Source organism: Anopheles darlingi, chromosome 2, assembly GCF_943734745.1.
Source record: "Anopheles darlingi chromosome 2, idAnoDarlMG_H_01, whole genome shotgun sequence".
Lineage (NCBI taxonomy): Eukaryota > Metazoa > Arthropoda > Insecta > Diptera > Culicidae > Anopheles > Anopheles darlingi.
This window is the reverse complement of record NC_064874.1, coordinates 68,421,057-68,446,056: the sequence shown is the minus strand read 5'-3', so window position 1 is coordinate 68,446,056 and position 25,000 is coordinate 68,421,057. Positions and strand designations below refer to the sequence as shown.

General features: G+C 48.2%; 7 protein-coding genes across 9 annotated transcripts in view; 2 read left to right on the top strand and 5 right to left on the bottom strand.

Annotated features, from left to right (window-relative positions):
- The window catches only part of LOC125952311 (protein quick-to-court), a 19,999-nt gene extending 7,445 nt beyond the window's left edge, over positions 1–12,554 (bottom strand). For 2 of the 3 annotated variants that reach the window (XM_049681733.1, XM_049681735.1), the window contains exons 1-2: positions 12,038–12,554; positions 425–1,422 (exon numbers count right to left, since the gene is read on the bottom strand). In XM_049681733.1, the coding sequence (XP_049537690.1) occupies positions 425–1,162 (738 nt within the window). In that variant the 5' untranslated portion in view covers positions 1,163–1,422; positions 12,038–12,554. Of the gene's footprint in view, positions 1–424; positions 1,423–7,407; positions 8,351–12,037 lie in introns of those variants that run through there. The other variant, XM_049681734.1, reaches the window with a different exon arrangement.
- A 1,345-nt stretch (positions 12,555–13,899) lies between these two features.
- LOC125952420 (protein seele) lies at positions 13,900–15,003 on the bottom strand. Its single transcript, XM_049681879.1, has one exon. The coding sequence runs from the start codon at positions 14,817–14,819 to the stop codon at positions 14,190–14,192; it is 630 nt and encodes a 209-aa protein (XP_049537836.1). The 5' UTR covers positions 14,820–15,003; the 3' UTR covers positions 13,900–14,189.
- A 414-nt stretch (positions 15,004–15,417) lies between these two features.
- LOC125952351 (tubulin beta chain-like) lies at positions 15,418–16,755 on the top strand. The gene has a single exon (XM_049681796.1). The coding sequence runs from the start codon at positions 15,418–15,420 to the stop codon at positions 16,753–16,755; it is 1,338 nt and encodes a 445-aa protein (XP_049537753.1).
- A 202-nt stretch (positions 16,756–16,957) lies between these two features.
- Positions 16,958–19,288, bottom strand: LOC125952367 (UDP-galactose transporter senju). Its single transcript, XM_049681813.1, has 4 exons — positions 18,796–19,288; positions 18,590–18,707; positions 18,316–18,502; positions 16,958–18,250 (listed from the first exon to the last, which is right to left on the bottom strand). Exons 1-4 carry the CDS (start codon positions 18,890–18,892, stop codon positions 17,438–17,440), a joined length of 1,215 nt encoding a protein of 404 aa, XP_049537770.1. The 5' UTR covers positions 18,893–19,288; the 3' UTR covers positions 16,958–17,437.
- Positions 19,208–22,264, top strand: LOC125952305 (phospholipase A-2-activating protein). Its single transcript, XM_049681723.1, has 3 exons — positions 19,208–19,309; positions 19,465–19,795; positions 19,873–22,264. Exons 2-3 carry the CDS (start codon positions 19,659–19,661, stop codon positions 22,175–22,177), a joined length of 2,442 nt encoding a protein of 813 aa, XP_049537680.1. The 5' UTR covers positions 19,208–19,309; positions 19,465–19,658; the 3' UTR covers positions 22,178–22,264.
- A 108-nt stretch (positions 22,265–22,372) lies between these two features.
- On the bottom strand, positions 22,373–23,865 carry LOC125952368 (nucleoporin Nup35). The gene has a single exon (XM_049681814.1). The coding sequence runs from the start codon at positions 23,751–23,753 to the stop codon at positions 22,539–22,541; it is 1,215 nt and encodes a 404-aa protein (XP_049537771.1). The 5' UTR covers positions 23,754–23,865; the 3' UTR covers positions 22,373–22,538.
- A 185-nt stretch (positions 23,866–24,050) lies between these two features.
- The window catches only part of LOC125952384 (26S proteasome non-ATPase regulatory subunit 14), a 1,426-nt gene continuing 476 nt past the window's right edge, over positions 24,051–25,000 (bottom strand). The window contains exons 2-3 of the mRNA XM_049681835.1: positions 24,462–25,000; positions 24,051–24,382 (exon numbers count right to left, since the gene is read on the bottom strand). The exon at positions 24,462–25,000 is cut by the window's right edge and continues 57 nt beyond it. Of these exons, the coding sequence (XP_049537792.1) occupies positions 24,221–24,382; positions 24,462–25,000 (701 nt within the window). The 3' untranslated portion in view covers positions 24,051–24,220. The remainder of the gene's footprint in view (positions 24,383–24,461) is intronic.

Sequence of the window (25,000 nt, the reverse complement as noted above, 5' to 3'; positions counted from 1 at the left end):
GTGAAATGATTAGAGAAGGTGGTGAAAGGGAGGGCTACACCGTAAAAGGCACATTAAACTAATTACTGGATTGTTAAAACCTGGGAACGATGGAGTCATTATGGAACGGAATCCCATCCCACGCCATTTTGTACCAGCATAGAGCGACCCTCCCTCACAGCCACGCACCTCAGCAACCACTGTCAACACAGAGCACATGATGAACCCTTATGATTACTTCCGTTCGAAGAGCACACAGAGTTCGTAGTTCTCCAAATTTACATTGAAAAAAAAAACATCCTTTTCCATCTTTTTTTTTGCACTAGAGTTAGCTAAGGGGTTTTTTTACAGGACACCCCACGGCCAATTAGGTCACTGCGGGGTCACCTAGAGAGTGTTCTTACGTAATGCACTCCAGGACCGGTGCTGACGGTGCTACACTTACCATTCCACGTTCATGTTTCAACTGACTGCATGCACCAGCGGTGTGTCCGGGATATTTTCTGCTGGTTGAAGCGATAGCACCATGAGAACAGAACACGGGTGGCCCTCCACCACCACTACTCCCGGGGGACACTTGTTTCAGCTGCTGCCCCTTGGATGCCACGCAATGCAGATGGCCATCGCTGGAACCACCGTGCGGTATCACACCGTTCGGCATCGGGCAGCCATCCTTCACCGTACTGCACTGGACTGCGAATGAATCCACCAGCTCATCTTCTGCCAAACTGTCGCTATTGCCAGCGGAACCGTCGACAGTGGTGTTGTTCGCGGAAGAACCAACGGCGCCAACCGACGCCATCGGAGAACGTTGCTGCTGGTGCTGCTGCTGCTGCTGCTGCTGACGCAGATGACCGTGGGAAATCGATTTGGGGCCGTTCGCGATTGCTGGCGCCGTACTTTTCTGCTTCCCGATCGAACCGTGCATGGCGACTGTGGCAGCCAGCTGGTGATGGCTGCTGTCCCCGCTGCCAGCACCACCGCCGAGCCCTAGACCGCCGCATCCTTCGCAGCATTCACCGCCCCGATAATGTTGGTAGTCATGGAAGCTCCGGCTGGTGCGCATGCGCAGTGAGTAGGAGCGGCGAAAGGGCTGCGGTGACAGGATCGGAATCCTCGTCGTTTCGCTCTCGCCAGGATACGCGCGGCGCTGCTCCAGTGGTGTCGCTGGTTTCGATGACATTCTAGCGTTACGTTACGGTACGACCACTACTATCACTATGCCACTATTGCGAGGGCGCAAACTCACGATAGCTCAAACACGTGGCGTACGTTGTCGGCCAACGTTCAGTTTAAGCGTTACGTTCTTTAACCGTCCGCGGGAAACCGTTTCGGCCACTATAGTGCTACTGACCTCTACGTGGGTAACAAAACAATAAAAAACCAAAAGCAAAACACAACAAAAAAACGCACACGAACCAGCCTCCACAATGGAATGTCCACCTGGAAGAAAACGGAGCGAAAAAAAAAAACAAGTTGGTTAGCAAAAAATTTATATACATGGCGGCACGGTACAACTTTAGAAAGTGTGCGGTTGGGCGAGCGTTCCGATGGTGGCGCTACGGACCACGGGTTCCCATGAGACGCAGGGCAATAATGATCTTATTAACCTAATCACAGTGCGGTAGCTTACAAATGAGTCTTTTGGGAGGGGAAAACAACAATAAAAAAAAACACTGGAGATACGACCAGCGAATCGGTGGAATTCTCGTGACTGAATTGAGAATACATTCATACTAGTCGTCTAATCCGAACGAACGTCTCGTCATCGTAGCCTAATGGTCGAAAACGTTTGTTGCGTGACTTCGAATGGGGCGGTTGTCCGTTGTGATGGTTGTGTAATGTGTGTAAGAATAAAAATATATATATTTTCACCAAAAACCACCCCTCCGTACAACCTTACCCAGGGCGGCCGACCTGTTTTTCTTTGATGTTTGCGCAACACCAAACAGCCACCGCGTGTAGCGAGGAAAATGGCCACAAATCGGACGCTTTCGAATTGATTAAACTTTCAAGGTTGAATGTGGCGTTGGTGCATGTTTGGTTTGCTCCGTTTTTTTATTACTATTATCATTATTTGCTGCTCATCTGCTTCTTCTTTTTCTCCTTGTCATCACCTTGAAATGGCGAGCGTCATCACTTCGCATCGTTTTGGACCTCCACCCGCTGTCCGCTAAACGAAGAGGGGTGGGGCGCAATTATTCTTGATCAGGTGAATGACCAAGCATCTTGGAAAATATACACCATCACTCCCACCCCGTTTTCCAGGTAACAAACAGAGCTCGTGTTTTTTTTTGTGTGGAGGTATGAGTTTCGGAAATGGCCACCGATCACGCACTTCCGCCATTAACGCCACGTAGTATTCATAGCCAATGCAGAAGTATGTATTGCTCTTCGAATGATGGACGACAGCGCAATGTTCGACCTGAACGTCTGTAGAGTTACAGTTGTCTTTTACGAGCAATTTCTTGTGAAAGAAAAAAAAATCGGCTACTCAAATAATCTCTTAACAACAAATAGTCGACGTGCGGAAGTATCGCTTTAAAACGATTGGACTCTCCGATTGTTGAAAGTTTCACTCCCCCAAACCGGCCGATCCGTCGTTTTCAATTTTAAACTAAATTATACTAATCAGGAAAAACCGAAGACGACGGTGCGGGGCAGATAATAGAAAATGACACCACGCTAAAAACTCTCACCCATTTTTCTTCTCCACAATGAAGCATAATTCATGACGAAGCATAAGCTCTCAATTACATTGATTTGCCTTCTTTTTTTTTTTGTTTTCTTCTCCTCGGTATTATAAATTCTCTAAATGGCGGACATTTTCTCTTTTTTTCCTCCTGGTTGCACACCGCGGTGCGTACCGCATCCAGTCTGAACTGAAGCGAAGTAATTGTCTGCCCGGCGGTCATATATGCCCATTAGGCAGGAAAATGCTAATTGTCTAGCCAAATTATCCGGTTGCATATTTGAATTCGGATTCGAACTCATTCAACATACTATCTGATTGGTATTTGCAGCTTTGTTATCAGTGATGATTTCCAACTTCTTCATCTTCAGCTTCCTCTCAGTACTTTCTAGTAATAAGCACGTTCATGGTGGTAAATCGTGGGATTGTAATGGAATTTCGATAAAACAAGGAATTGCTTTCAGTTCGCTTTGCGAGGCGATGGATTATAATGCTGACGCACTCCCGGACGGGCATTTCTATGGCACCGCTGGGGACACATTTTCCCCGTTCGAAAGAAAAGCTAGATCCCCGGACGATAAACCGAGTGAGGACGTAACAGCAAAGCATGTGTGTATGTGTGTGGAAGGTGGAAGCTTAGATTTGACCGCTTGCACACCGCCCACTCCAGATGAGGACGTAATGTTTCCATATTTATCAGGTGAAACACGTTAGTGACGATTACGATCAAGTGTTATCGGTCCGTAGGTCGGTCGGTTGATGGGTGCAGACTATATATGCCAGAGAGCATTGACGTCATTATGGTAATGTCGTGGTAAAACTTACGGAAAGCGCTCACAATTTCACACAAACATACGAATGACGAGAACTGCACAGTGTACCGTTGCCTATCCTCTCGAGCACTCCCCGTGGTGCCTGATAGCGATCATACATCAACATTCAGTGGAAAACACAACCCACAACAGTTTGCCCAAATGTGCATTGATGTTGTCGTGTCTTTTTGTTGCTGTTTTTTTTCCTCTTTTTTGTATTTCTGTGACTGTAATATGCCCCCGGTGTGATCTCTCCCACTTCCGGTCATTCACCTAACACCGCATTATTCGTCTCTCTGGCATTTTCCCATTTTCCGCCTGGGGCTTGATGGGTTCAATTGAGTAGATGAAAAAGGAGGAAGAAAAAGATGATTCACTGGTTTCTTCATTCAGTGAGTACAGTTACAAGTTGTTTTCTCGTTTCCGCTGGTTTCACGAGTCCGTCGAGACGCACTACCATTCCACTGCCTTGATGCAATCGAATGGCTTGATTGAACTCTAACTTGCTCTAGTGCTCCACTAACACCGCTGCCCAATCGCATATGACTTTTGGGGCAGGAAGTGATGTTAAAATGCTGATCAATGTTGGATCCCGATGACTAGCAAAGTCACGTAATTTCCCAATTCCTTCATACTTCATATGTAAGCGATTAATGAAATCACGCAAGCAGTTGATCGATTTTACGTAATTGTCTTTAGAAAATCGCAAATAAATTTGTTGGAAAATGGAAAATAAAAAAATTCAACTTCTAAAGAATCGCAGATCTAATCCAAAACACCCTCACAGTAATAATGATCAATTGATGAAGCAATACCATGCGATACAACCAATTGAAAAGACTTACCGATACATTCTATCAACCATGACCATTTGACGAATGCATCTTAAGACATCAAAGCGAGGCGCCGGCACTCGTAGCCAATCTGCCGCACGAGACACCTGCAGCGGTGTAATGCAATCAATTTTAATCCGCCGTGCGCAACTCTTGTGCACCCCACACAACATATCTTTCAGCTCCCGCTCGGTCCGCGCGGTGCGGTTCTCTATCGTGCACTTTCGTCTAATATTGCACGGTCTGAGCGCGATCTTACAAGGGAGGGCAGGTTACCCCTCGTCAACACTATGGTGTTACATAAATTAAATGATTCTTCTTTTCCCAGGTAGGTTGGTTAGTGTGCAAGTTTTGCTGCAAAAATTGCTGCTACTGATGAAATGGAGAAACCACGCAAACTCGGTGCCATACTCTTTGCATTGCCGCTCCAGTTGGCGGAAGTATTCGCATGCAAACGCTCTATATGCCGCTGTTTGTGTTATGCACATCACCTGGCAACCGGCAGCGATGGAACGTTGCCAAAAATAGCATATTTTATCGTTTGTGGCCACCATTGCAGTCGTGCCGATTCGGAACATGTTTCGGAGCTTTATTTTCGGGTAGCATTAGCTACGGTGTGTGGATACTGATGGACAAACGCTGTGGAATTGTGCAACATTGTTTTTTCGATGGAATGTTGTATTTATGCTACTGATAAAGCGTCATCTGTTGTCGTCACAACAGATACATCAATTGCACAGATCAATTGTCTTCAATAATATTTTTCCATTCGAATTTTTCCCCCGATATGTATTCGAAAAACCAAGAACATTTCGAAATGATGGCAAATGTTGAAGTGCTTGTCATGGTACGGAGAAACAAACAATATTGTCGAACTCAAACAGTTGTAGTACAGAGGATATCGCTTCTATTGCTCCTTAATTGTAAATTTCCAAAATGAAACTCATCCGTTAATTGAATAAATCAACATTCCTGCTGCTGCTTTATCAATGAGATAAAATGGAAGTGAAATGATGCAGTAGCCCTAGGGCGTTGGGCCGTACCATAACAACGGTAATCTACGTTTGCTTTGGATCATGCCCCAGTGAGAAGATAGCCACGGCGAAGGTTCGAGAACCTTCGTGAGAGAACTATCATGCCATAAAGTGTACAATTTATTCAATTCATTTTCTACACCGCTTCCAACATTTTGAACCGCTCACGATCGCGATCATATCAAACCCAACCCAATCGACAATGCTGCAGAGGAAGCGCTAAATAGGGTCTAGCCGCTAGATGCTATCGGTGGGTAATTAGCCACCAAGTGGATATAAAAATCTCTGGAGAAGAGCGCTCGATCCGGGTTCTCATCAGGTCGGTGGCGTGAACGGATTGCATCACGCTCGAACGTCCTTCGCTTGACCGCGGACACCCTTCGAGGCCGACGGATAAATGAGTTCTGATTCGGGCTAACAACTTCGGACCGCAATGAAAAAGACAATTACAATTAAGATTCCGTGCTGATGGCCTGGCATTAGGCGTGGACTCCAGCACACGGTACATTAGGTTTTCGTTTCGATCGACCACCGGGCCCGGAGCAGCGCTGTGGAAACTCTTTAGGCACCAGGGCCTGGGGTGATGGAAAATTCTCCTTCGATTCTCTGGTCGCGCGCGCGCGCGTGTACGGCATCGAACAGCTTACTTCACTTCGCCCTGTGGTGTTGTGGCTCGACTTTCGAAATGGGGTCGACCACGGCGTTTTTTTTTTTCTCTCCTCTCCTTCCACTACTACCACACGCTTTTCACCTCTTATTCCCCGGCCGTTTGTAGGCCACAATGCGAGCTCAAGGTGGAAGCGCACAAGCACATTACTCATTCGCATTCGAGCACACCGCGCACACACACACACACCAGTGCGCGCAGTCCATTTTGCGCGCATTTTCCATCAATTTCCACTCACCTTCGCCTTCACCCCTTCGTGTGGAGTGTGGAGCTTCAGCAAACCAGCGCCACGGAAGCGCCAGGGGTCTAGCAAGTAGCGGAGGGAGCGGCGACCGGCGGATTCGATTTTTCGATCCGCGCATACGAGTGCAAAAGCGCAAACGCGAGTGCGTATGGCGCTGTTTTCGGGCGCCATTGGTTCACGCAAAATCGGTCATCGCGGTTTAATGCGCCTTCGGCGGAGCGTCGATAACTAAATCGAACGATCAGCCGAGCACCGAGCTCACCGATCGGCGTTGGGAAATGCGGTTTCGGATATTTTCAAATTCAATTTGACACGCAACGGCAAACGACGAATCCACGTGAACGCGAATCAATTGTTTATGCTCGCGAAACATGTTAATGTTGCTCGCGAAATGGCAAATTGATTGTAAAAGCGAAACGACGGTCAAATCGGTTAATTTGCCAGCCTTTGTAGGTTTGTATGTCTGTGGTTTTCCGCGATCGCTTCGCTTCTCTGCAAATTGCGTAGAACATACGGACAGACAAATTATGACCTTCGCACTCAGCCTATTACATTTAAGTGATTTAAGTCAAGATCTGTACGTTCTACGCGATGGAAGTTGTGTACGGCAAAGAACGGTGGAGAGGGCACATTCAAATCGTGTTACAACACCCCCCAAAAAAAAACCTCTAACTCGAACGGCTTGTAACACATTGTAATACACTGCAATCCAATTTACTGAACCACTTAAAGAAGCCACAAGGATGCGAAAGGAAGGCAAAAAAGTTTGGCGACCTGTCTCCGTCCGGCGGAAACGCATCGTTTACCGAGAACGACTCAAGTTCAATCGTTATGCAACCGCCGCCACGGCAACCTCGTCCTTGTACTCCATCGCGTGTCTGTGTGTGTGTATGTGTGAATTGGCTAAGGACAACCCAAGTACAGAAGCATTTTTATGAATCGCTTCTTGGCATGCGTCAGACGCCTCCGGCTTGTATTAATGTTTGATTACGTAAACAAACCACCGCGGTCAAGGATAAGGGGACGACGAAAGCAGGCATACATATGTTTTGATGGTCATGTGGGAAAAAGTAAAACAACTTGCCCAAAATATGACCACCAAACTAACGGTTCTTCACAGGACGGGCAGCAGCTGGACAAACTTACCGTTTCCGAGGCCACAACACACGTGTACGTGCTTTTCTTCAGTCACACGCCCGGTGGACTCCAGCGTCGCTGTTCAAACTTTATCACAAACCATCTGCACCCGTGAAGATGTGTCTGATCCCCGAGTAAACATTACACCCAAGGGGGGCGGCCACTGCCATTGAGAGTGTCGCTGCCATGTCTCGGCACAGCTGGCCGGTACACGCCGTTACTGGGGAAAAGGGACCGAAGGAGGGCCACGGCTACTGTTGGCGTGTTGTTTGCGGTGGCATGGCGCCCCGCAACGGCTACGGCAGCGTGTTTTCCCGGTGGTTACCGCACCGTAACGCACAGATACTAACTAATTGCCGCGTGCGCTGAGCCCGAGCTGCACACTAACGGGGAAAAGCGAATTTCCGTTTTAATGTTTCCCAGAAATCCCTCCACGTGTAACGTCGTTCGTCCGCACACTGGGCACTTTACGCGGACAAGCAAGCAGTCCCCGAAACACGCGCGTGGAAGTCGCACGAAGGCAGGAAGAAGATTATGTAATTTTCGGAAATGTTTTCGTACAGTTCACGGGAAGACCTGAGGTACGCGACACGAAAGAATGTTGGGAAAGGGAACCCGTTGATATGTCCGTCACAGCACTGGATCACAAGCTCACAAACTGCTTAACCGCGGGTCCTTGGCTATAGGGATGTCGGGTTTTGGGGACACATCAAGGATCGGAGATCCTTCAAACGACACACAACGATACTAGGGCTGCCGCCATTTCCAGCGAGCGACGAACAACAACTGACCGAGCGAAATGGGGACGAGCTGCGAGCCTACAACGAACCACCTTCTATCCACCCCAAGCACCCCAAAGCACCCCTCCACACATCTTGGCCGACAGAGACGGGGGCACCAAGCATCGTGCGCGCGTGAGAGAGAAAGGAGGACAGCTGGAACGGTGGAAAAACTCACGAAAAAGGTGGGCAACATAAAGCTTCAGCACCAAACCGCGCACCCTCCTGCGTTTTTCCTTCAGCAATCCATTCCGCCCCCTTCCGTGCAAAATAGTCGGCGTGTTGTTGACCTACCGCTCCACGCCACGCAAATCTCGCCATTGAAGAGATAAGAGGCTGGAGAGAGAAAGAGCGACAAATGGAGCCCAGAATGGAGAACAGAGAGAGAACGATAACACTCGGACACGCAACACAGAATATGCACGTGCAAAGTGTGCGCCACGTTGGTTAGCGACTAGAGGCACTAGAGCGCGGATTTCAGTTGGATAATTCGCGTAATCTCCAGCAGCAGCAGCCGCTATAGCGGCCACGGAGGTAACAGTGTTCTTAGGGGCTTGAGAGTTGGGTAACTGGCACGGCTACCGTTCTTTTGGAGACAGATTTAAGAGAAAATGCACATTTTTAAATCTCTTCATCTGCTGGATTGTCATAAATGATATTATTGTTTAACGAGCGATATTATTTTGTTTAACATTATATTCAAACTAAAACCCTATTGACTTCACTTTTCCTTTGGAGTCGTTTCTGTTCTATGACAACTAATTATAATAAATCTTTCGCACAATCTACCTTTGAACATCATAACAAGTATAAAGCATTCAAACATAATTTAAACATAGTGCATATGCATAATTCCAGGACTTTTTCCTTACCCATAGATATTGAACCAAATGAAATTCTTTTCGAATAAATTACACATGAACGTTTTATACGACCCCAGCATAAACGTGACGGGGCACTATGTCGCGCTCCTTTAAATGGGGTACAACGTACGACGGGACAGCGACTGAAAGCATTAGGATAATTGGAAAGGGAATCGGTTGCGGTTTAATCCATCACCTACGCCCACCTATGCTAAAGAATACGTTGGATATACGAAAGCAATCGTAAAGGATGGCAAAAAACGTGTCTCAACTGCAACTTATAAGGTAAGCGAACTAGCGGCACGATTTGGGTCCCGATGTTGTGAACCCGGTTTGATCGCACCTTTCACGAAGGTCCTTGACACAGCGATTGCGGCAGGCGGTAGGCATGGTCCCAACAACACCAACTGAAACCCCACACTTGCCCCCCAAAAATGGCAACCAAGAAACCTTAGGAACGATACCTGGAACGCTTCCAGCCGGTTCTTGTGTACTACGTGTACCTCAAACAGAGCAAACGTGAAAGTACGGCCAGACGACGAGCATGTCCTTGAAAGCATCAAAGGGCAACCGATCGTTCGCTCTGCAATGCTTCGCCCTTTTTTCGAAGTTTATGCTGTGGCACTTACTTTTATTTTTTTTCGCCCGAGTATCATTGAAAAATATGTATGATCTATTACCCGAAGTGAACATCGGAATAGATCTTCATTTTCTTTGCATTTCAAATTGAGACAATTACTCGAACAGGTACATCCATTTTCTGGAAGATTTATCTTATCTTAGTGTCCCATCGGTTTCTGTTGCGCAACGTCAAGTTATTGCTCATACTTAGGCGAAAATAATGAGTCGCAGGAAATCGTAAATCCACCAGGCCGGCGCTAAAGCCGACGCAACCCTCCCACCACCCAAGGACTGATACAAACTGCTTTATGGCTCAATTATTAATTTTTTGTGTTTTCGCGCAAATGACGCGCAGAGAAAACTCCATCAATTAGAGCCGCATTTTAAGCCGCCAACCGTAAGCCGCGCCTGGCCCGGCCTGTGCCGCTGGATGCCATCGTACCTCACTGCCAAGATCTTTATCAAAGACCCATTTCAAATCGCATTCCAGCATGCCACACGCACTGCCGCTGCACGGTGGCCCGCAGTGGCAATGAGGTTCGCCTTCTTTTTACCGCCGTTACCCATCTCCCTTCGCCGAGCGATTGTTTCGCGGACGCGAACAACAACAACCTTTCGCCACGCCATCGATCCTCGCGGGTGCATCCTTGGGCGTTCTTCTGCGACGTTAAAGCCTGTTTCAACGGTGAAACAATCGATGGTGTGCTATACCGTGTTTCGGCATTCGCGTTTTGGAACGGCGAAAGGCCCCATCATCATGAACGATTCCCCAATGTACGATTGCTACGGCCGGCTAACAATTTACTGTGACAAACGAGAAAACAATGCCGACAATGGCCGGGAAAAAGTCGTGGAGCTGTGCAAATGCAAAATAGGAACTGCGGCAGTGTGTGTAATTGAGGGCAAGACTGATGATTGTGTTTATCCCCCTCACGGGATGGTGGCGATCCATAAAACCCAGCACACGATACGCTAGCCGTGCTAGCGATAATCAATTGACCATTTCGTACACGTACCATGCGAGGGTCATGGAATTCACTTTCAAAGATTGTCACGAAAACGAAACGTTTTATCGATTCAGTACGCAAACATGTAGATCCGGGGGTTTTGTGAACACGAATCCTGTTTTAAATGGAACACAACAATTCAAAATAAATACATAAATCAAAGGATCATTTTAACCGATAAGCACGGGATGTAAACTGGGGAAACATTATGATAAATTTTTGGCGAAATCATCTTGCCAGTTGTTGTTTATACCATGTCGCGTGAGATACTTTCTACCTGAAAAACACGGCAAGGTATGTGGTGGAGTTGCGGTAGTGACCACGGCCACCGGCGGATGCAAATCCGCATCACCGTAATGTTCGTCACAGCGAGGTAAATCGTGCATTGTGCCCTCGGTGTCACTGAAACAACGAAATAAATTGTTCTCTCTGTCTGTCTGGTTGTTCATAACCTACTACTGCGTCTGATGTGCTACCCCCTTCATACTATGATTGCTAAAGGGGTGCCTCGAGTGCAGTGGACCCCGCTTTAAGCGGTGTAATTTGCTTTGACTTTCAACCGTCCCGAGGGCACACGATGGTAGGGTTTACATGAACGTATCAAATTTCCAAGTCAATTTTGCGCGGCAGAAAGTGAGAATTTCGACCATTCGCCGGACCCCGCTACGTGATGGTATGTGCCAGATGGAGTTCGAATTTTAATGGCCACGTTGTTGCTTGACACTTCATAGGTTAGACAAAGCTTCCGGTAGGCAAATGTTCGCCGAGTGAAATAAGATATTGTTAATCGTGAAAATGAAGAAGCAAACATTCGGAAACCAATCATGACATCACCCTTCTTCGTCCTTCTTTATGTACGCTTCGGTCCAAAAATTGAGATAATGTATGCATAGTAATTAGCCAACAGCTCTCCATCACGACGACAACAGCAAGAGTAAACGGTTGCCTCATCAGGCCAACAATTATCCTCTTCCAATAGGCTATGGCGACGAGAGCTGTTTCGCCAACGATTCAGTCACCAGTGTATGAACGGTATGAACATGAGGCTGACCTAGGTCTTGAGCTAGTAAACAACTTTAAAGCCGAAAGCAACCAACTAAAATAAATCAATCAACTCGATCACTGATCGGGCCAATTTCGTGCGTAACGCCTCGTGGTCAGCGCCGGCTAAACGATTACGACTTGTACCACACTCACGCTTTATAGGTCAGATGAAATTAATTAAATCAAAACTCAATCACACGCTTGTGGTGCCACCAGTGTTATGGGGGTTTGAAGGACCCAAAAACCTACCATGTGTTATAATGCATGTTACATGAGAGACGTGTATTGGATCGATACATCGTGCCGGTCTCACTGTTTAACTTACCTTTTTTAATTTTATGGAACCAGCTGCTGGAGGAGCTAATGGTGACGGAGGCGTTTAAAGCAGCTGCTGTTTGCCGTGTTTCAGCCGACTTAAACCTAGTGTAAACGTAGCGAGATCTGTGTTTAACGTCAATTAAAGGTATTTTTTGACCTCTTTGTAAACTGTCCACTCTGCCCAGACACTATCTTATCATAATATTCCGCGGAGAAAATGTTCCCGCTTTTCTTATCTTCTCAATTAACAACAGTACAAATCGAACCATGGAACACTTGAACGTGCAACCACTAGTTTAACCACTAATGTAATTAGCTTCGATTCAAAACTGCCTCTTCTTTGCCGGTGTCCTGCTGCGTAGTTAACTGACTATCGATGATATCTCCCTCAAGCAAAAACTCAGGCATTTTGGTACACGCTTTGGGAAGTCTCGTTTCACTGCTGGAAATACTTAAAAACACTGGCAACGAAAGCTGGCGTCACTGAAACGCGACTGACACGTTGTCCTGTACGGCAGCATGTGCGACTCGCGCGCACAGTTTGAACAGATGCTTTTCGCTTGGCAAACGACACACGATCGTGTTTTGTGTGCGTGCCACCAGGCCGCGGTCCGATGAGTGGTAGGCCATTGATAGCGAATTCGTGAATGTCATTTTGACCTGGCGGGGTCCGGGCACATATTATCGCGAGTTGGTGCGGCCGCTACCAATCAGTCAGCAGGGAGGAACGCACACACCTAGAGCAACTTATCGGAAGCCACGCCGGCAAGGCTGGTGACTCTCGTATCACGAACAATAGCATATGGAAGTACACGTTGTGTCGCAAATACATGATAAATGTGTTGAAGGAAGTACGATTTGTAGATAAATGATTGGAACTCCAGATTCCAAATAGGAAGTCTGGTATGCTTAGATACATAACTTTTTCGATGGTGGATTGGCTGAGTCAAATCTGATCTCAACTCTGACGCCACCGACCGGGAAGGGAATGGGAAACTGAAGATCCTCATCAGATACTCGTCGCCAAACCATTTCATCACGACGAACGGTCGTCTGTTATTTCATCGGCTCTGTCGCTCTAGGGCTGGGACTGGCTAGCTGCAAGAAGATGCTCAAGGTTGATAAATCGGTGCACATTCACTCCGGCCGGGAAACCTTCACCGGGAAAGCAGTGCGATGTGATCTGGCGCAAAATGGCAAATTGCCGCACTTTAATGCGCTTGCATAATTGCATTCTGTTTGATGTTCACAGAGGAAACGTTGATGCTCTGTAACGGAAATAGAGCAATAATCATTTAAATTCCTTACGACATTCAGCGCTGGCGGACTTAAGGCTTAATGCAGAGAAGATGTATTATTGGTCAGAGTAAATCTTGAATTAATCTTTACATTATGGAAACACTTCACGATGGTATATGAATATTCAGCAAAAATGCGTTAACCGAAATTATGCCGAATTTGTTTTCTCACCGCTTTCGGTGAATAGCGGAAAAGTCTAGCAGAATGACAAATGACCTTTCCCTATGTCTCTTTTACTTTTTGTATAAACTCTGGAGCTATTGATTTTTGTAATTCCGTTAAAGAAGCAGCATGTATACTTATCGAATGCATACACCAATGGATGAAATTTCAGACGATGGTTTAATCAACTTTACTGCAAGAAAGTACGAGAACCCACCGCCCTAACACTTATCGCTACATTTTATTGTAGTGTAGATAAAACAATCAGCCCTCTTGGCACTTATAGACGTGGCGCTACGGTAGCATATCAAGGCAGCAGTACGGTCTACTTCGACACCCGTTTCCTTATCAGTCACTCCTCGTGCTACTGCTGACTCCTATGGCTTTGAATATGTTTAAAAAAAATTTAAAATCACTAGGCAAAGAATTACTGGAATTGTACAAAAGTCTTTTATTGTATTTTCTGCTGCCATTGCACTTCTATCTTGCACCCCAACAAGTTAACCATGGGACTTATCTTGTTTAATTTGTTTCGTTTGAACCGAAACAAAGCTCTTGTATACACCAGCTATGCGGTTGCTTGGCAATCGGTAATCCTCAGGTTAGTTTCTTAATTTATAGGCAATTTGGACGAATCGCCCAAGGGGACGTTTCTCTGGTTTCTGGCTGGTCCAACGGAAACCGTTTCACACTCGTCGTTACAGCTCTTCCCGTTGATCCTCCTGGCTCTCTTCGTACTCATAATCCTCGGCGACTGGCTGGTCTCGACAGTAGCTCGCCACTTGTGAGCATAACCGGATATCGGTGTCCTTCACGACCTCCTCCTGGAACATCCGGATGATGTCTTCGTCGTAGTTCTCGATGATTTCCAGGCAGAGGTGTTTGAGCGTCTTGTTGAGATCACCTTCCTGTACAAAGTTCACCTTCGACATTTCCGGATTCATGCCGCTGTCGGTCATCATCTTGAGTACGATGGGTCGGCCGGACTTCTTGTAGCGTGCCTTGGCGTAATCATCCATGCGGTCACACACGGTCTCCATCATCTCGGTCAGGTACATCTCTGATTTGGCGTACAGGATCTTTTTCTTCTTGCTCGAATCGCCGGTCGCATCGAGCCGGTAATCTCCGACCTCGACCTTCTTGTTGGGATCCACCTTGGCCACGGCCTGCTCCATTTCCACCATCGATGCTTTGCACACCAGGCATTTCAGCTCTTTGCTCTCGATCGGTCGCGCTATATCACCTATCTGTCCGAGTGCGGGCGCCGGGGCCAGCACGATCGCAAGACCGGCCAAAGCGAGAAAACAGCTACGGATTTCCGACTTCATCTTTCAATAACACTACTTATGTGATGCGGTAAATTGTGGGCAAGGACCACGGACGGTATGCTTAGAATTCCCGTTGAGGAGAACTTTTCGGGTGATGTGGAAACGGGTTTTTGGAACGGCTCAGTTCGTTTTATCGCAGGTTGATGAAAACAAACACGTTTCTCGTCTCTGATTGGTCCACCGCACCAGGGAACGTTGACAGCACAGGGTGAAACCGCAGAATCAACCCGTAAATCCGTTGCTCGAATCGTGTGTGCTCGACACAACTTTTCTTTTTGAAAATTCTCGCAGCGGTTATTCACGAAAATTCCCGAGCCACGGAGCATTTTTCTCCCTCATCAAGCTCAATTTTTCTATGTCGTTGCGTTCCCAGCTGAGATCAAAGCTACCTTTGGAGCAAATTTATACGCACTGCAACACCCTAGGCCTTTTTTATTCTAACGACGAAGTTCTAACCAACGAGATCGCTCGATCGTGTCGCTCTGATCCGTTTCATCTCTTTGAAGGCACTTTCAACGAAATACGCGTAAGTCTAATCTGGTGATCTTGTGGCTATTGTTTTGTTTTAAAATGTTCATTTTCTATCTAGGTTTGCGAAATGCGCGAAATTGTGCATATTCAAGCTGGCCAGTGCGGCAATCAAATCGGTGCCAAGTTCTGGGAAGTCATCTCTAACGAGCATGGAATCGATGCTACCGGGTGTTATGTTGGAGATTGCGATCTGCAACTAGAACGGATTAACGTGTACTACAACGAGGCTACGGGCGGCAAGTATGTACCTCGGGCTATCCTAGTCGATCTCGAGCCGGGCACTATGGATTCGGTTCGTTCCGGACCGTTTGGACAGCTGTTCCGTCCAGATAACTTCGCTTTCGGCCAGTCCGGAGCCGGCAATAATTGGGCCAAGGGACATTATACCGAAGGTGCCGAGCTGGTCGATACAGTACTGGATGTGATTCGAAAGGAAGCCGAGGGCTGCGATTGTCTGCAGGGTTTCCAGTTAACACACTCCCTGGGGGGTGGTACTGGTTCGGGCATGGGGACACTGCTGATCTCCAAGATCCGCGAAGAATATCCCGACCGAATCATGAACACATTCTCGGTGTTTCCGTCACCCAAAGTATCCGACACGGTGGTCGAGCCCTATAATGCCACCCTCAGTGTGCATCAGTTGGTGGAGAACACGGACGAGAGCTATTGCATCGATAACGAAGCACTCTACGATATTTGCTTCCGCACGTTGAAGCTCACCACGCCAACCTACAGTGATCTCAACCATCTGGTGTCGGCTGCAATGTCGGGTGTGACCACATGTCTCCGGTTTCCCGGTCAGCTGAATGCAGATTTGCGTAAGCTGGCAGTGAACATGGTTCCGTTTCCACGGCTCCATTTTTTCATGACCGGTTTTGCACCGCTTACGTCCCGGGGGGCTCAGCAATACCGGGCACTCACCGTTCCCGAGCTGACCCAACAGATGTTCGACGCAAAGAACATGATGGCTGCTTGTGATCCGCGTCACGGACGTTACCTAACCGTGGCGGCTGTTTTCCGTGGTCGGATGTCGATGAAAGAGGTAGACGAACAGATGATGAACGTTCAGAACAAAAACAGCGGCTATTTCGTTGAATGGATCCCTAATAATATGAAGACGGCAGTATGTGATATTCCACCACGTGGGCTGAAAATGTCGTCGACATTTATTGGCAACTCGACCGCTATCCAGGAAATATTCAAACGGATCTCTGAACAATTTACGGCCATGTTTCGACGCAAGGCTTTCCTCCATTGGTACACTGGTGAAGGGATGGATGAGATGGAGTTTACGGAAGCGGAAAGCAACATGAACGATCTTGTCTCGGAATATCAACAGTACCAGGAAGCTTCGGCTGAAGATGAAGGAGAACTGGACGAGGAAGAGGAAGGAGGAGAGGACTAAATATTGCTTAGTTTCGAGAACCGCTGTAAAGAGTGCAAATTAAATGAATAAATAAAATTGAAGCTATCTGTTAATAAATTCGTTTTCTGTTACGTGGATAACACATGCTTGGTACTAGTACCATTAATATACACCTTTCTTTCTAGCTTAAGAATAAGTATGGGCTGGATTATAAAAAACGATTTACCAAAACCTCAGGAAATCTGTGTTTGTTAAAGTCATGTTTAACATGTACATTTATTGAAAAAAGAAAAACTCTTATTTGAAATAAATTATTCTAATAATATACCTCCTAAATTTTGAATACTCTGGTTTCCGGACCCTCCGAACTACACCGATGTGGTGATCGTCTAAATTTCCCTTCTGCACTCAACATTACTTAGCATATAAAATAGAGGTAAAAGACAACAAAAGAAAAAGAACTGTTTGACCAACTACAACATGGTAAATGGTACATTTGATTGTATATGTTTTGTACACCCTAATGTCTGCTACACTTTCCAAGTGTATCATTCAGAGCATTAGGTGCGCACGTTTGTTCTGTATCGTACTGACACTTTTGTCTACGACAAAGCTCCTTCTCATATCAAGGCAATAAATAGAGATAAAGCACACCGCTCTGTCGCTAGGCTGTGACGAGAAGAATGCATTTTATGCCTCAAAACCATCAGGCAGGCAAGCATCACACCTCCACCATCCGGTGACTCTCCTCTTCCTCGTCAGTATCACTCGTATTCGTTGCCCTCGATCGACCCGTACCCTTGAGTAACGTTTTACGATCGTCAGAAGAGACCTGATTCCCGGGCGTATTGGCTAAATTGACGACTGGGTTCAACGAGTACAGATAGATAGCGTACGAAACGACTCCGATCGCAAGCATCGTATTCAGATAGATCGGTATCGCGAACAGTATGTAGCAAAGGACGGCGGTAAACATGAGCTCGAGCGCGCTAGCAAACGTTTTCAGGATCGAGTTCATGTACTTGAGAAAGAAGCTTGTAATGATACCAATAGCCGCATTGTTGAGCATAATGATCAGTACCTCGAACTTTGCGACTTCGCGCAAGTGTTCGAATGTGAACGCACCGATCAGCTCACCCTGCAGCAACAGCAGCAGCAAATTGCAAACGATCGAATCGAGGTACATGAACACATTCTGAACATAAATGTTAATGTCGGAACCCTTCCGTTTCAACAGGTACTCGTTGTAGACGCCCGCCAAGCAGGAGCAAACCGTTTGCACCAGAATGAGCAGCGCACTGAAACTCAGATCGAATCCGGAAATGTTTTTACCTCGGAAGGTACCGTCGACGCCTGTATCGGCAGGTTTCGCTGCTGCAACTATCGCGTTACCGTCATCCTTGCCCACAAGCGCTTCCGATGCGTTTGGTGCGGAGAAAAGGGTCGAAAAGTTCCACTGCTTTAGCATGCAACCGCACGTCAGCAACAGGAGCGAAAACCATTGTCTTCGGCTTAGAGACTTCTTAAAAATCATCTAGAAGAGACAGCGAAATCGGTAAGAAAATTAACGTTCTCGGTCTCAGACATACACTGAATTACCTGAAATAGTATCCCGGTAATGACGACACGCAACTGTAGCAACAAATAATAGGTGGTTGGATCGAAAGTGGACAGGTTTATGAACGCTAGGTTGTTGTACAGACAGTACAGAAAGGCAGGAACGAAATAGAGCAGCAGCACGCTACTTCCCTCGACGACGCGAGCGATAAGCGATGAGAAGCTGTTCCTGTGAAGAATCATTAACGAAACAGTCGGTAATACAAGAAGCAAACATTTGGAGATGATGGATAACTAAGTTCAATCCCTCACTTACTCGCGACAGTAGAGACCGGCCGATATCACTAACTTCAGCATTTCGGTCAGTAGCACCACCAGCACGGTATTGTAGCTGTACGAGTTATCGGATCGCTGGGATGCGGTCACTAGAATGCCTGCGGGATAGTCGATACGGAAAGGAATACTTCAGTTGGAAGATCGGAGAAGGAAATGGCAATAAAGATAAACGACCGTTTTTCTTACCCTGGCTTACGAACAGCGACATATAGGTGAAAAATATGAAGATGCTTTTGCGGCTGGGGAACAGCTCCCCCCAGTTGATTCGTGCGGCCGCCGTCATCTTGCTCCGAGTTGTGGGTTCCGCTTGCAGGTCGATTCCGTCGTCGATGGTTGGAAGAGTCTCTTTTTAGACTCACACAACAAGGCGGATGGTCAAATTGCGAGTTATAGTCCGAACGGAACGAGCTGCCTCACTGCTGCAGCACTAGCCATTACTGCCGGGAGTCGGTCTGCTTGCGAAATCATCCACAAAGTTTAAGTCACGTATCTCTCGAAGCAACCATCCGGTGTTGATAAAAGACCGCCCCGAGACGACACGACACTCCCGATTCAAAACAAAAGAGTCGCCCCGGTTGTCATGGGAATCCGCGTCAACCCGTGATTCAGCCAAGAAAAAATCAGCGGAAAATGCAGTTTTCTAGAAGAAGCTGTCGGAAAATTGATTAGAATTTCAAGTATTTTTCCATTGTCTAGTCAGGTAGATTGATATTGCCTATAAAATTAAATTTCGTCGAATTCGATGCCCCGTTTGACAGATTGTTTGGAAGGGTGTTTTGTGTCTCGCTCTTCCCAACCAATCAGCTATTCTCTGTCCCTCTCTTGCGCACGCTGAATCGTCAATTTGACCGGCAGCAGAGTGAGTTGGTGATTTTTGGTGGCGGCCTCAGCATCCCGAGAACAAGAGCTAAAACGTAAACATCTCTTCCGGGGATCGACCTGACGACGAAGAGGTGGCCAACAGATAACGGAAACGGAACTTTGCACGCATAGGGAGTGGAACGCGCCGCGTAACGCTGGATCCCCCGAAAGAGAAGCGAACGAAAATCATGGTGAAGATCGAAGATTTTAAGCTGTCCTGCGAGCTGGCCGGACACAAACTGGATGTGCGTGCGGTGGCCGAGGGTAGCGGATTTCTTGTGTCCGGATCGCGCGACAAAACGGCCAAAATTTGGAGCTCCCAAGGGTAAGAAGGACGATGAGAATGCGTCGGTGATCTGTATCTGCATCATTGTTCACACGCTCTTGTTTCCCCGCCAACAGCAATGGCTACCAGGAGTCGGAAACGCTGCGAAATCATGCCAACTACGTCGGTGCGGTACTTGTGGTGGAGGCGAATGGATGGGTTTGCACGGCCAGTAACGATGCCACGATTGCCATCTTCCGCTACGCGGGGAGACCGGCAGCGGAACCGATCGGTGTGCTGAAGGGTCATACTTCGACGGTTTGTGCGTTGGCCATGGGACACACGGCGACAACCCTGATCTCGGGAAGCTGGGACAAAACGGCCAAACTGTGGACGAACGCACCCGGCTCGATGACCAACGTGACGCTCGTAGGACACGAAGCGGCCGTCTGGGCGGTTGCGTGTCTGTCGAACGATCGCTACTTGACCGGTTCGGCGGACAAAAGCATCTTCGTGTGGAACGCATCGGGCACAAAGTTGGCCGTGCTGAAGGGTCACAAGGATTGTGTACGCGGCCTATGCCCACTGCCGGTTGCCAGTGGCGGCGGGTTCCTTAGCTGCTCAAACGATGCCACCATTCGCCACTGGAACGATACATACGAGTGTGTGAAGGAATTCCATGGTCACACTAACTACATTTACTCCCTTGCACGGTCCGATGCTTGGGGTGACAGCGTGTTTGTCAGTGCCGGCGAAGACAGTACCATCCGCATGTGGGATCTACGGGAAGGTGCCCTTGGCGAGGCGCTGCATCTACCCGCTCAATCGGCATGGGCCGTTTGTGGGCTGCGGAACGGAGACATTGCGTGCGGTACAAGCGATGCCATGGTTCGTGTGTTCACTGCCAGTGCCGAACGGGTGGCCACGGATGACCAGCTCGCCGCTTTTCGAGTGGCGGTTGAGGTACGGCAAGCCGAAGCGTCTAAGCAGCTCGGTGGCATGAATGTAAACGATCTACCCGGACCGGAATCGTTGTTGGCGGAAGGAAAGGAAGGCCAGACGCGAATTGTGCGCCATCCGGATGGTAAAATCCTTTGCTACCAGTGGAGTAGCGCCGGCAAGTGGGAGTGCGTCGGTGATGTGATGGGTGCGAGTGACGGCGACTCGGGTAAGCAGCTGTACGAGGGTCGCGAGTACGATTACGTGTTTTCGGTGAACCTTACCGATGATGCACCGAACCTGAAGCTACCGTACAATCGCGGCGAAGATCCATGGTTCGTGGCGCAGCGCTTCATCCATAAGCATAACCTACCACAGGTTTATCTGGAGCAGGTTGCCAATTTTATCGTGAAAAACTCCGACAATACGGCACCGGTAGTGAGTGCGGCCGCGAATAGCTACTTCGATCCATTCACAGGTGGGTCTCGGTACGTTCCGGGATCAGCAGCTGCACATGGATTCCAACCGACGGCCGTTAACACGGATCCCTTTACGGGCGGTTCCAGCTACACGACGCAAACACCAAACGTGGCGGCACGCACTGCGCCACCAGCGACTGGTACTAACGGTGGCAATGTAGATCCCTTTACGTCCGGAGGAAGCTACTCGACGACAGGCTCGAGCGAGACGAAAAAAAGTAACACGCACTTTCCCCATCGGCACTACATTTTGCTCGAGAACGCGGACCTCGCTAAGGTGCTCGTCAAGTTGAAGGAACTGAATGGTAAAATCGAGGACAGCAGCCTTCGAATGTCGGACGAGACGCTCGATGATGTGGTGCGGTATGCGAGCGAGATAATGTCGAGTATCAACGCGGAACCTAATTCCGTTTGTCTGACCGCTATCAAGTATCTGTTTAGCGCGTGGCCTACGGAGCTCCTGTTTCCAATCATCGACATAACGCGGCTCGTCGTGCGTGAACCGCGCGCCTGCCAGGAGCTGTTCGATAACGCTTTCATTAGTGTTTTTCTGCAGCATGCCAACCACCTGCCCGCCAATCAGTTAATGGCGGCTCGGTGCTTCACGAACATGCTCTCACACGGTGCCGGCCGCGCGATCGTTGTGGAACACTTGCGGCCGATTGTCGATCGCCTTGCAACGATCCGTGCCGGCAGTGCCAATCTGCAGATTGCACTGGTCAGCTTCTATCTCAATCTTTCAATGACACAGCTCGAGAAGCTGTCGTCAGTAGAGTTCTGTAAGGTGCTCGCCAACACGGTAGCCGATCTGGCCGGTTGGCTAACGGATAATGAGGCAACGTACCGCTGCTACCAGACGTTTGGCAATCTGTTGAGCGTAAAAGGGGCTTCGGATGCCGTTTCGGACGTTCTGAAGGGCAAGACTGAGCTGACGGAGCGGATACTGTTTCACGTGAGCAGCGAACTGCCGAATTTTGCGAAGCTGAACGAATGCGCTAGCTATCTGATTGAGCTGCTACTTTAAAAGGGGATCTCCATTGGCTAAGCGTATGCGTGGCCTGAGGTTTGTCCAATTTTAGACGTATGATCAATAAAGCATGTTTCAGTTCAATCCTTCTATTCGTATGATCGGGATCTCTTATGCCGTTTCTTTCGTGCACTTAGCGCTAATCAAGCACTTCAAAACATGAGCAAAACTCAAGATGACTTTGGATACAATTGGGTAATTTTGGCTAATTTTATTGATTGGAAAACATACGGTGTTGCAAAAAAAAAAACAATCATACACATTAGATACGAATTGAGTACAAAACGACCGGCATGCTTGCCGTGACTTTTCCCGATTTTTCATTTTTATGCACTTTCTGCACGTCCTAGCGATCGTTTTACCATCCAAAAAATAGATCCATTGCCTTATGTACAATCCCATTGCTACGCTTCTGAGCGGCCGCCGTCGTTGCGACGGCGTTCGCTTCCTTTTCCGCCGTGTACGACATGTTCACCAGTGAGCGCACCCGCGTCAGCGGGTTATCCGGCTTCTCGTAGGTTGGCGAGCAGCCTTCGTCTTCATTCTCCTTCCCGATGACGGCCGGATCGTTGCAGTACTGGACACCCACCATCAACCCAGGGCTAATGATGCGCCCGTTGTAGTTGAGCGCTCGCATGCACTCTAGCCGCGAGCTATATCGTAAATGTACCCAGTTACCATTTTGGGGCGCAAACTGCTTATCAACAATCGTACCGATAGATACGAAGTGTGATAGGATGAGCGTGGATGCATTCTGTGGGAATCCAAAAACCGTAATCCAGTTTGAGGTACCCACACTACCGTTGCTGGGCAACGATGGTTGGGATGGTTGCTGTTGCACTTGCAGCGGTGGATGACCTCCAAATGGCGTACTGGGTGGAGAAACCGGTACATTGGCCATGCGACTGTAATCAACCGGAATAGGAGACATCACGCGCGACACGTTAAAGCCGCTCTGGTTCGCAATCGATTCGTTGAACGATTGATTTGGCCCCGTCATTTCAGCGCCAGAGTTTGCGGCAGGGTGTAATACTCCTCCCGCGCCTCCAGCCACGCCAGCCGATCCTCGTGCTGTTGTGTGCAGCATCTGTTTCTCTTTGCGCCACGAGTCGAACAGTCCTTGCGTCGGTGGTCCGGTTATGCTGGCGTTGGCATCGAACGATTCGTTCCGGAACTGGTTAGCGAGCGAGGAAGCCTGCATTGTGGACATATGCAGGAAGTGCTGCGTGTGCGGTGTTACATTCATGAAGGAGGAAGACATCTGCTGTTGCTGCTGCTGCTGTTGTTGATGTTGCGGCTGCACGAAATGATGCTGCTGCTGCTGTTGGTGGTGAAGCGCGGCCAAGGACGTAGGTGAGCGCAAGCCTTCGGGAGGCGACCCGGCAAGTCCACCGTACGCAAGAGAAGCACGTGCCCGCGTTGGAGAGAGAGTGTTTGGGCGCGGAGCAGCCGGGGGATCGCCCATCAGAAACGACGGCAGATAGCCGGGTCCTCCAGCACCGCCACCAGCGCCACTAATCGCAACATTCGACCCCGATAAGGAGCTAGGACTACCTAAGGTCATCGGTTCCATGAGGGATACGTAAACTGGCCACAGTCCGCGGTTATTGAAGAATCGTTACACTAAACTTGGTTTTGTAAATCAACGCACAAATAAAAAATTCTGGCGAGGGGCGCGCTTCGAGCAAAATTCAACTGACAGCCGTTACCGTGCCGCCAGCCGCGATTGAAACCGGCGTGGCAGTGTTGCCATTGGTCGCTCTTAGCAAATTCACGATTTTTCGATTATTCGTAATAATTTAATCAAGTTTCCTTCTGAAGCCGCAAATCGACTGCCATCTTTTTAAACACAAAACACAAAGCGGTAAAATATGATATTAAATTCTTCCATGATACGAAGATCTCTTTAATTACAGTATCATGTCGCAGCTCAAGTACACAACACTTGAACTGAAAAGGATGAGTCGGAACAGAAAACAAGATTGAGATGCACCTGACCGGCTGCAATCGAAAAATTCCTCCCTCCGCACGGCGCGGTCGTTACTTGAAGACGATCGTATCTAACATAGCCCCAAGACACTGCACGATGTTGTTCGACATGAGCGTGTCCACCTTCTCTTCCAGGTGACGCTTCGGATCCTGCTTGCCTACGTTCTTGATGGCCAGCTGTTCAGGAGTCATCTTTTCTTCATCCTCGAGAGCCTGTGATGATTAGATAAAGAATGGTGTTTTATGGGTGTGTTTGCTGTCTACTACTCGATTCCCTTATCCCCATCGTTACCTTATTGTAGTTCTTCGCCAGTTCGAGCATTTCACTGATGGTGCTTTCGTTGATGCTACAGTGTTCCTCATAGTTGGCCAACGTCAGCCCATCCATCCATGATTTTTTGTGCAAATTAAGCAACATCTTTTGCTCCAACTCATTCTTCCGGTAGTTAATGCTGATCGAGTAGTAATTTCGGTTCAGACCGTGAATCAGTGCCTGCACCGAGGGTTTCTGCAGGTGACCCAGATTAGAAGTCGTTTGCCGAGGCTCCTGTCCCAGGACGAGCATGTTGTGGTTGATCAGTCGGAACGCATCGATCACGACTTTGCCCTTAACCGATTGGATTGGGTCGACGACAACGGCGACCGCTCGCTCGGAAAGTGCCTCGAACGACTGCTGCGTGTTTATATCGACACCCGACAGCCAGCAGCCAAAGCCAGGATGCGAGTGATACCAACCGACAACCATCTCCGGGCGACCTGTTTGTTTCAGCATATCCAACATCTTGGCCTGGAAGACGGGATCGACCGCCTCTACTGATACTCCTGTTCCCG

Excerpts from the sequence above, each read along its gene's own strand:
- LOC125952305 (XM_049681723.1), top strand. The coding sequence starts at position 19,659 with ATGGTGAAGATCGAAGATTTTAAGCTGTCCTGCGAGCTGGCCGGACAC. Across the intron at positions 19,796-19,872 it reads AAAATTTGGAGCTCCCAAGG|CAATGGCTACCAGGAGTCGG; the intron begins GTAAGAAGGACG and ends CCCCGCCAACAG.
- LOC125952420 (XM_049681879.1), bottom strand. The coding sequence starts at position 14,819 with ATGAAGTCGGAAATCCGTAGCTGTTTTCTCGCTTTGGCCGGTCTTGCG.
- LOC125952368 (XM_049681814.1), bottom strand. The coding sequence starts at position 23,753 with ATGGAACCGATGACCTTAGGTAGTCCTAGCTCCTTATCGGGGTCGAAT.
- LOC125952351 (XM_049681796.1), top strand. The coding sequence starts at position 15,418 with ATGCGCGAAATTGTGCATATTCAAGCTGGCCAGTGCGGCAATCAAATC.
- LOC125952367 (XM_049681813.1), bottom strand. The coding sequence starts at position 18,892 with ATGACGGCGGCCGCACGAATCAACTGGGGGGAGCTGTTCCCCAGCCGC. Across the intron at positions 18,708-18,795 it reads GTCGCTGTTCGTAAGCCAGG|GCATTCTAGTGACCGCATCC; the intron begins GTAAGAAAAACG and ends ACTATCCCGCAG. Across the intron at positions 18,503-18,589 it reads GCCGGTCTCTACTGTCGCGA|GAACAGCTTCTCATCGCTTA; the intron begins GTAAGTGAGGGA and ends GATTCTTCACAG.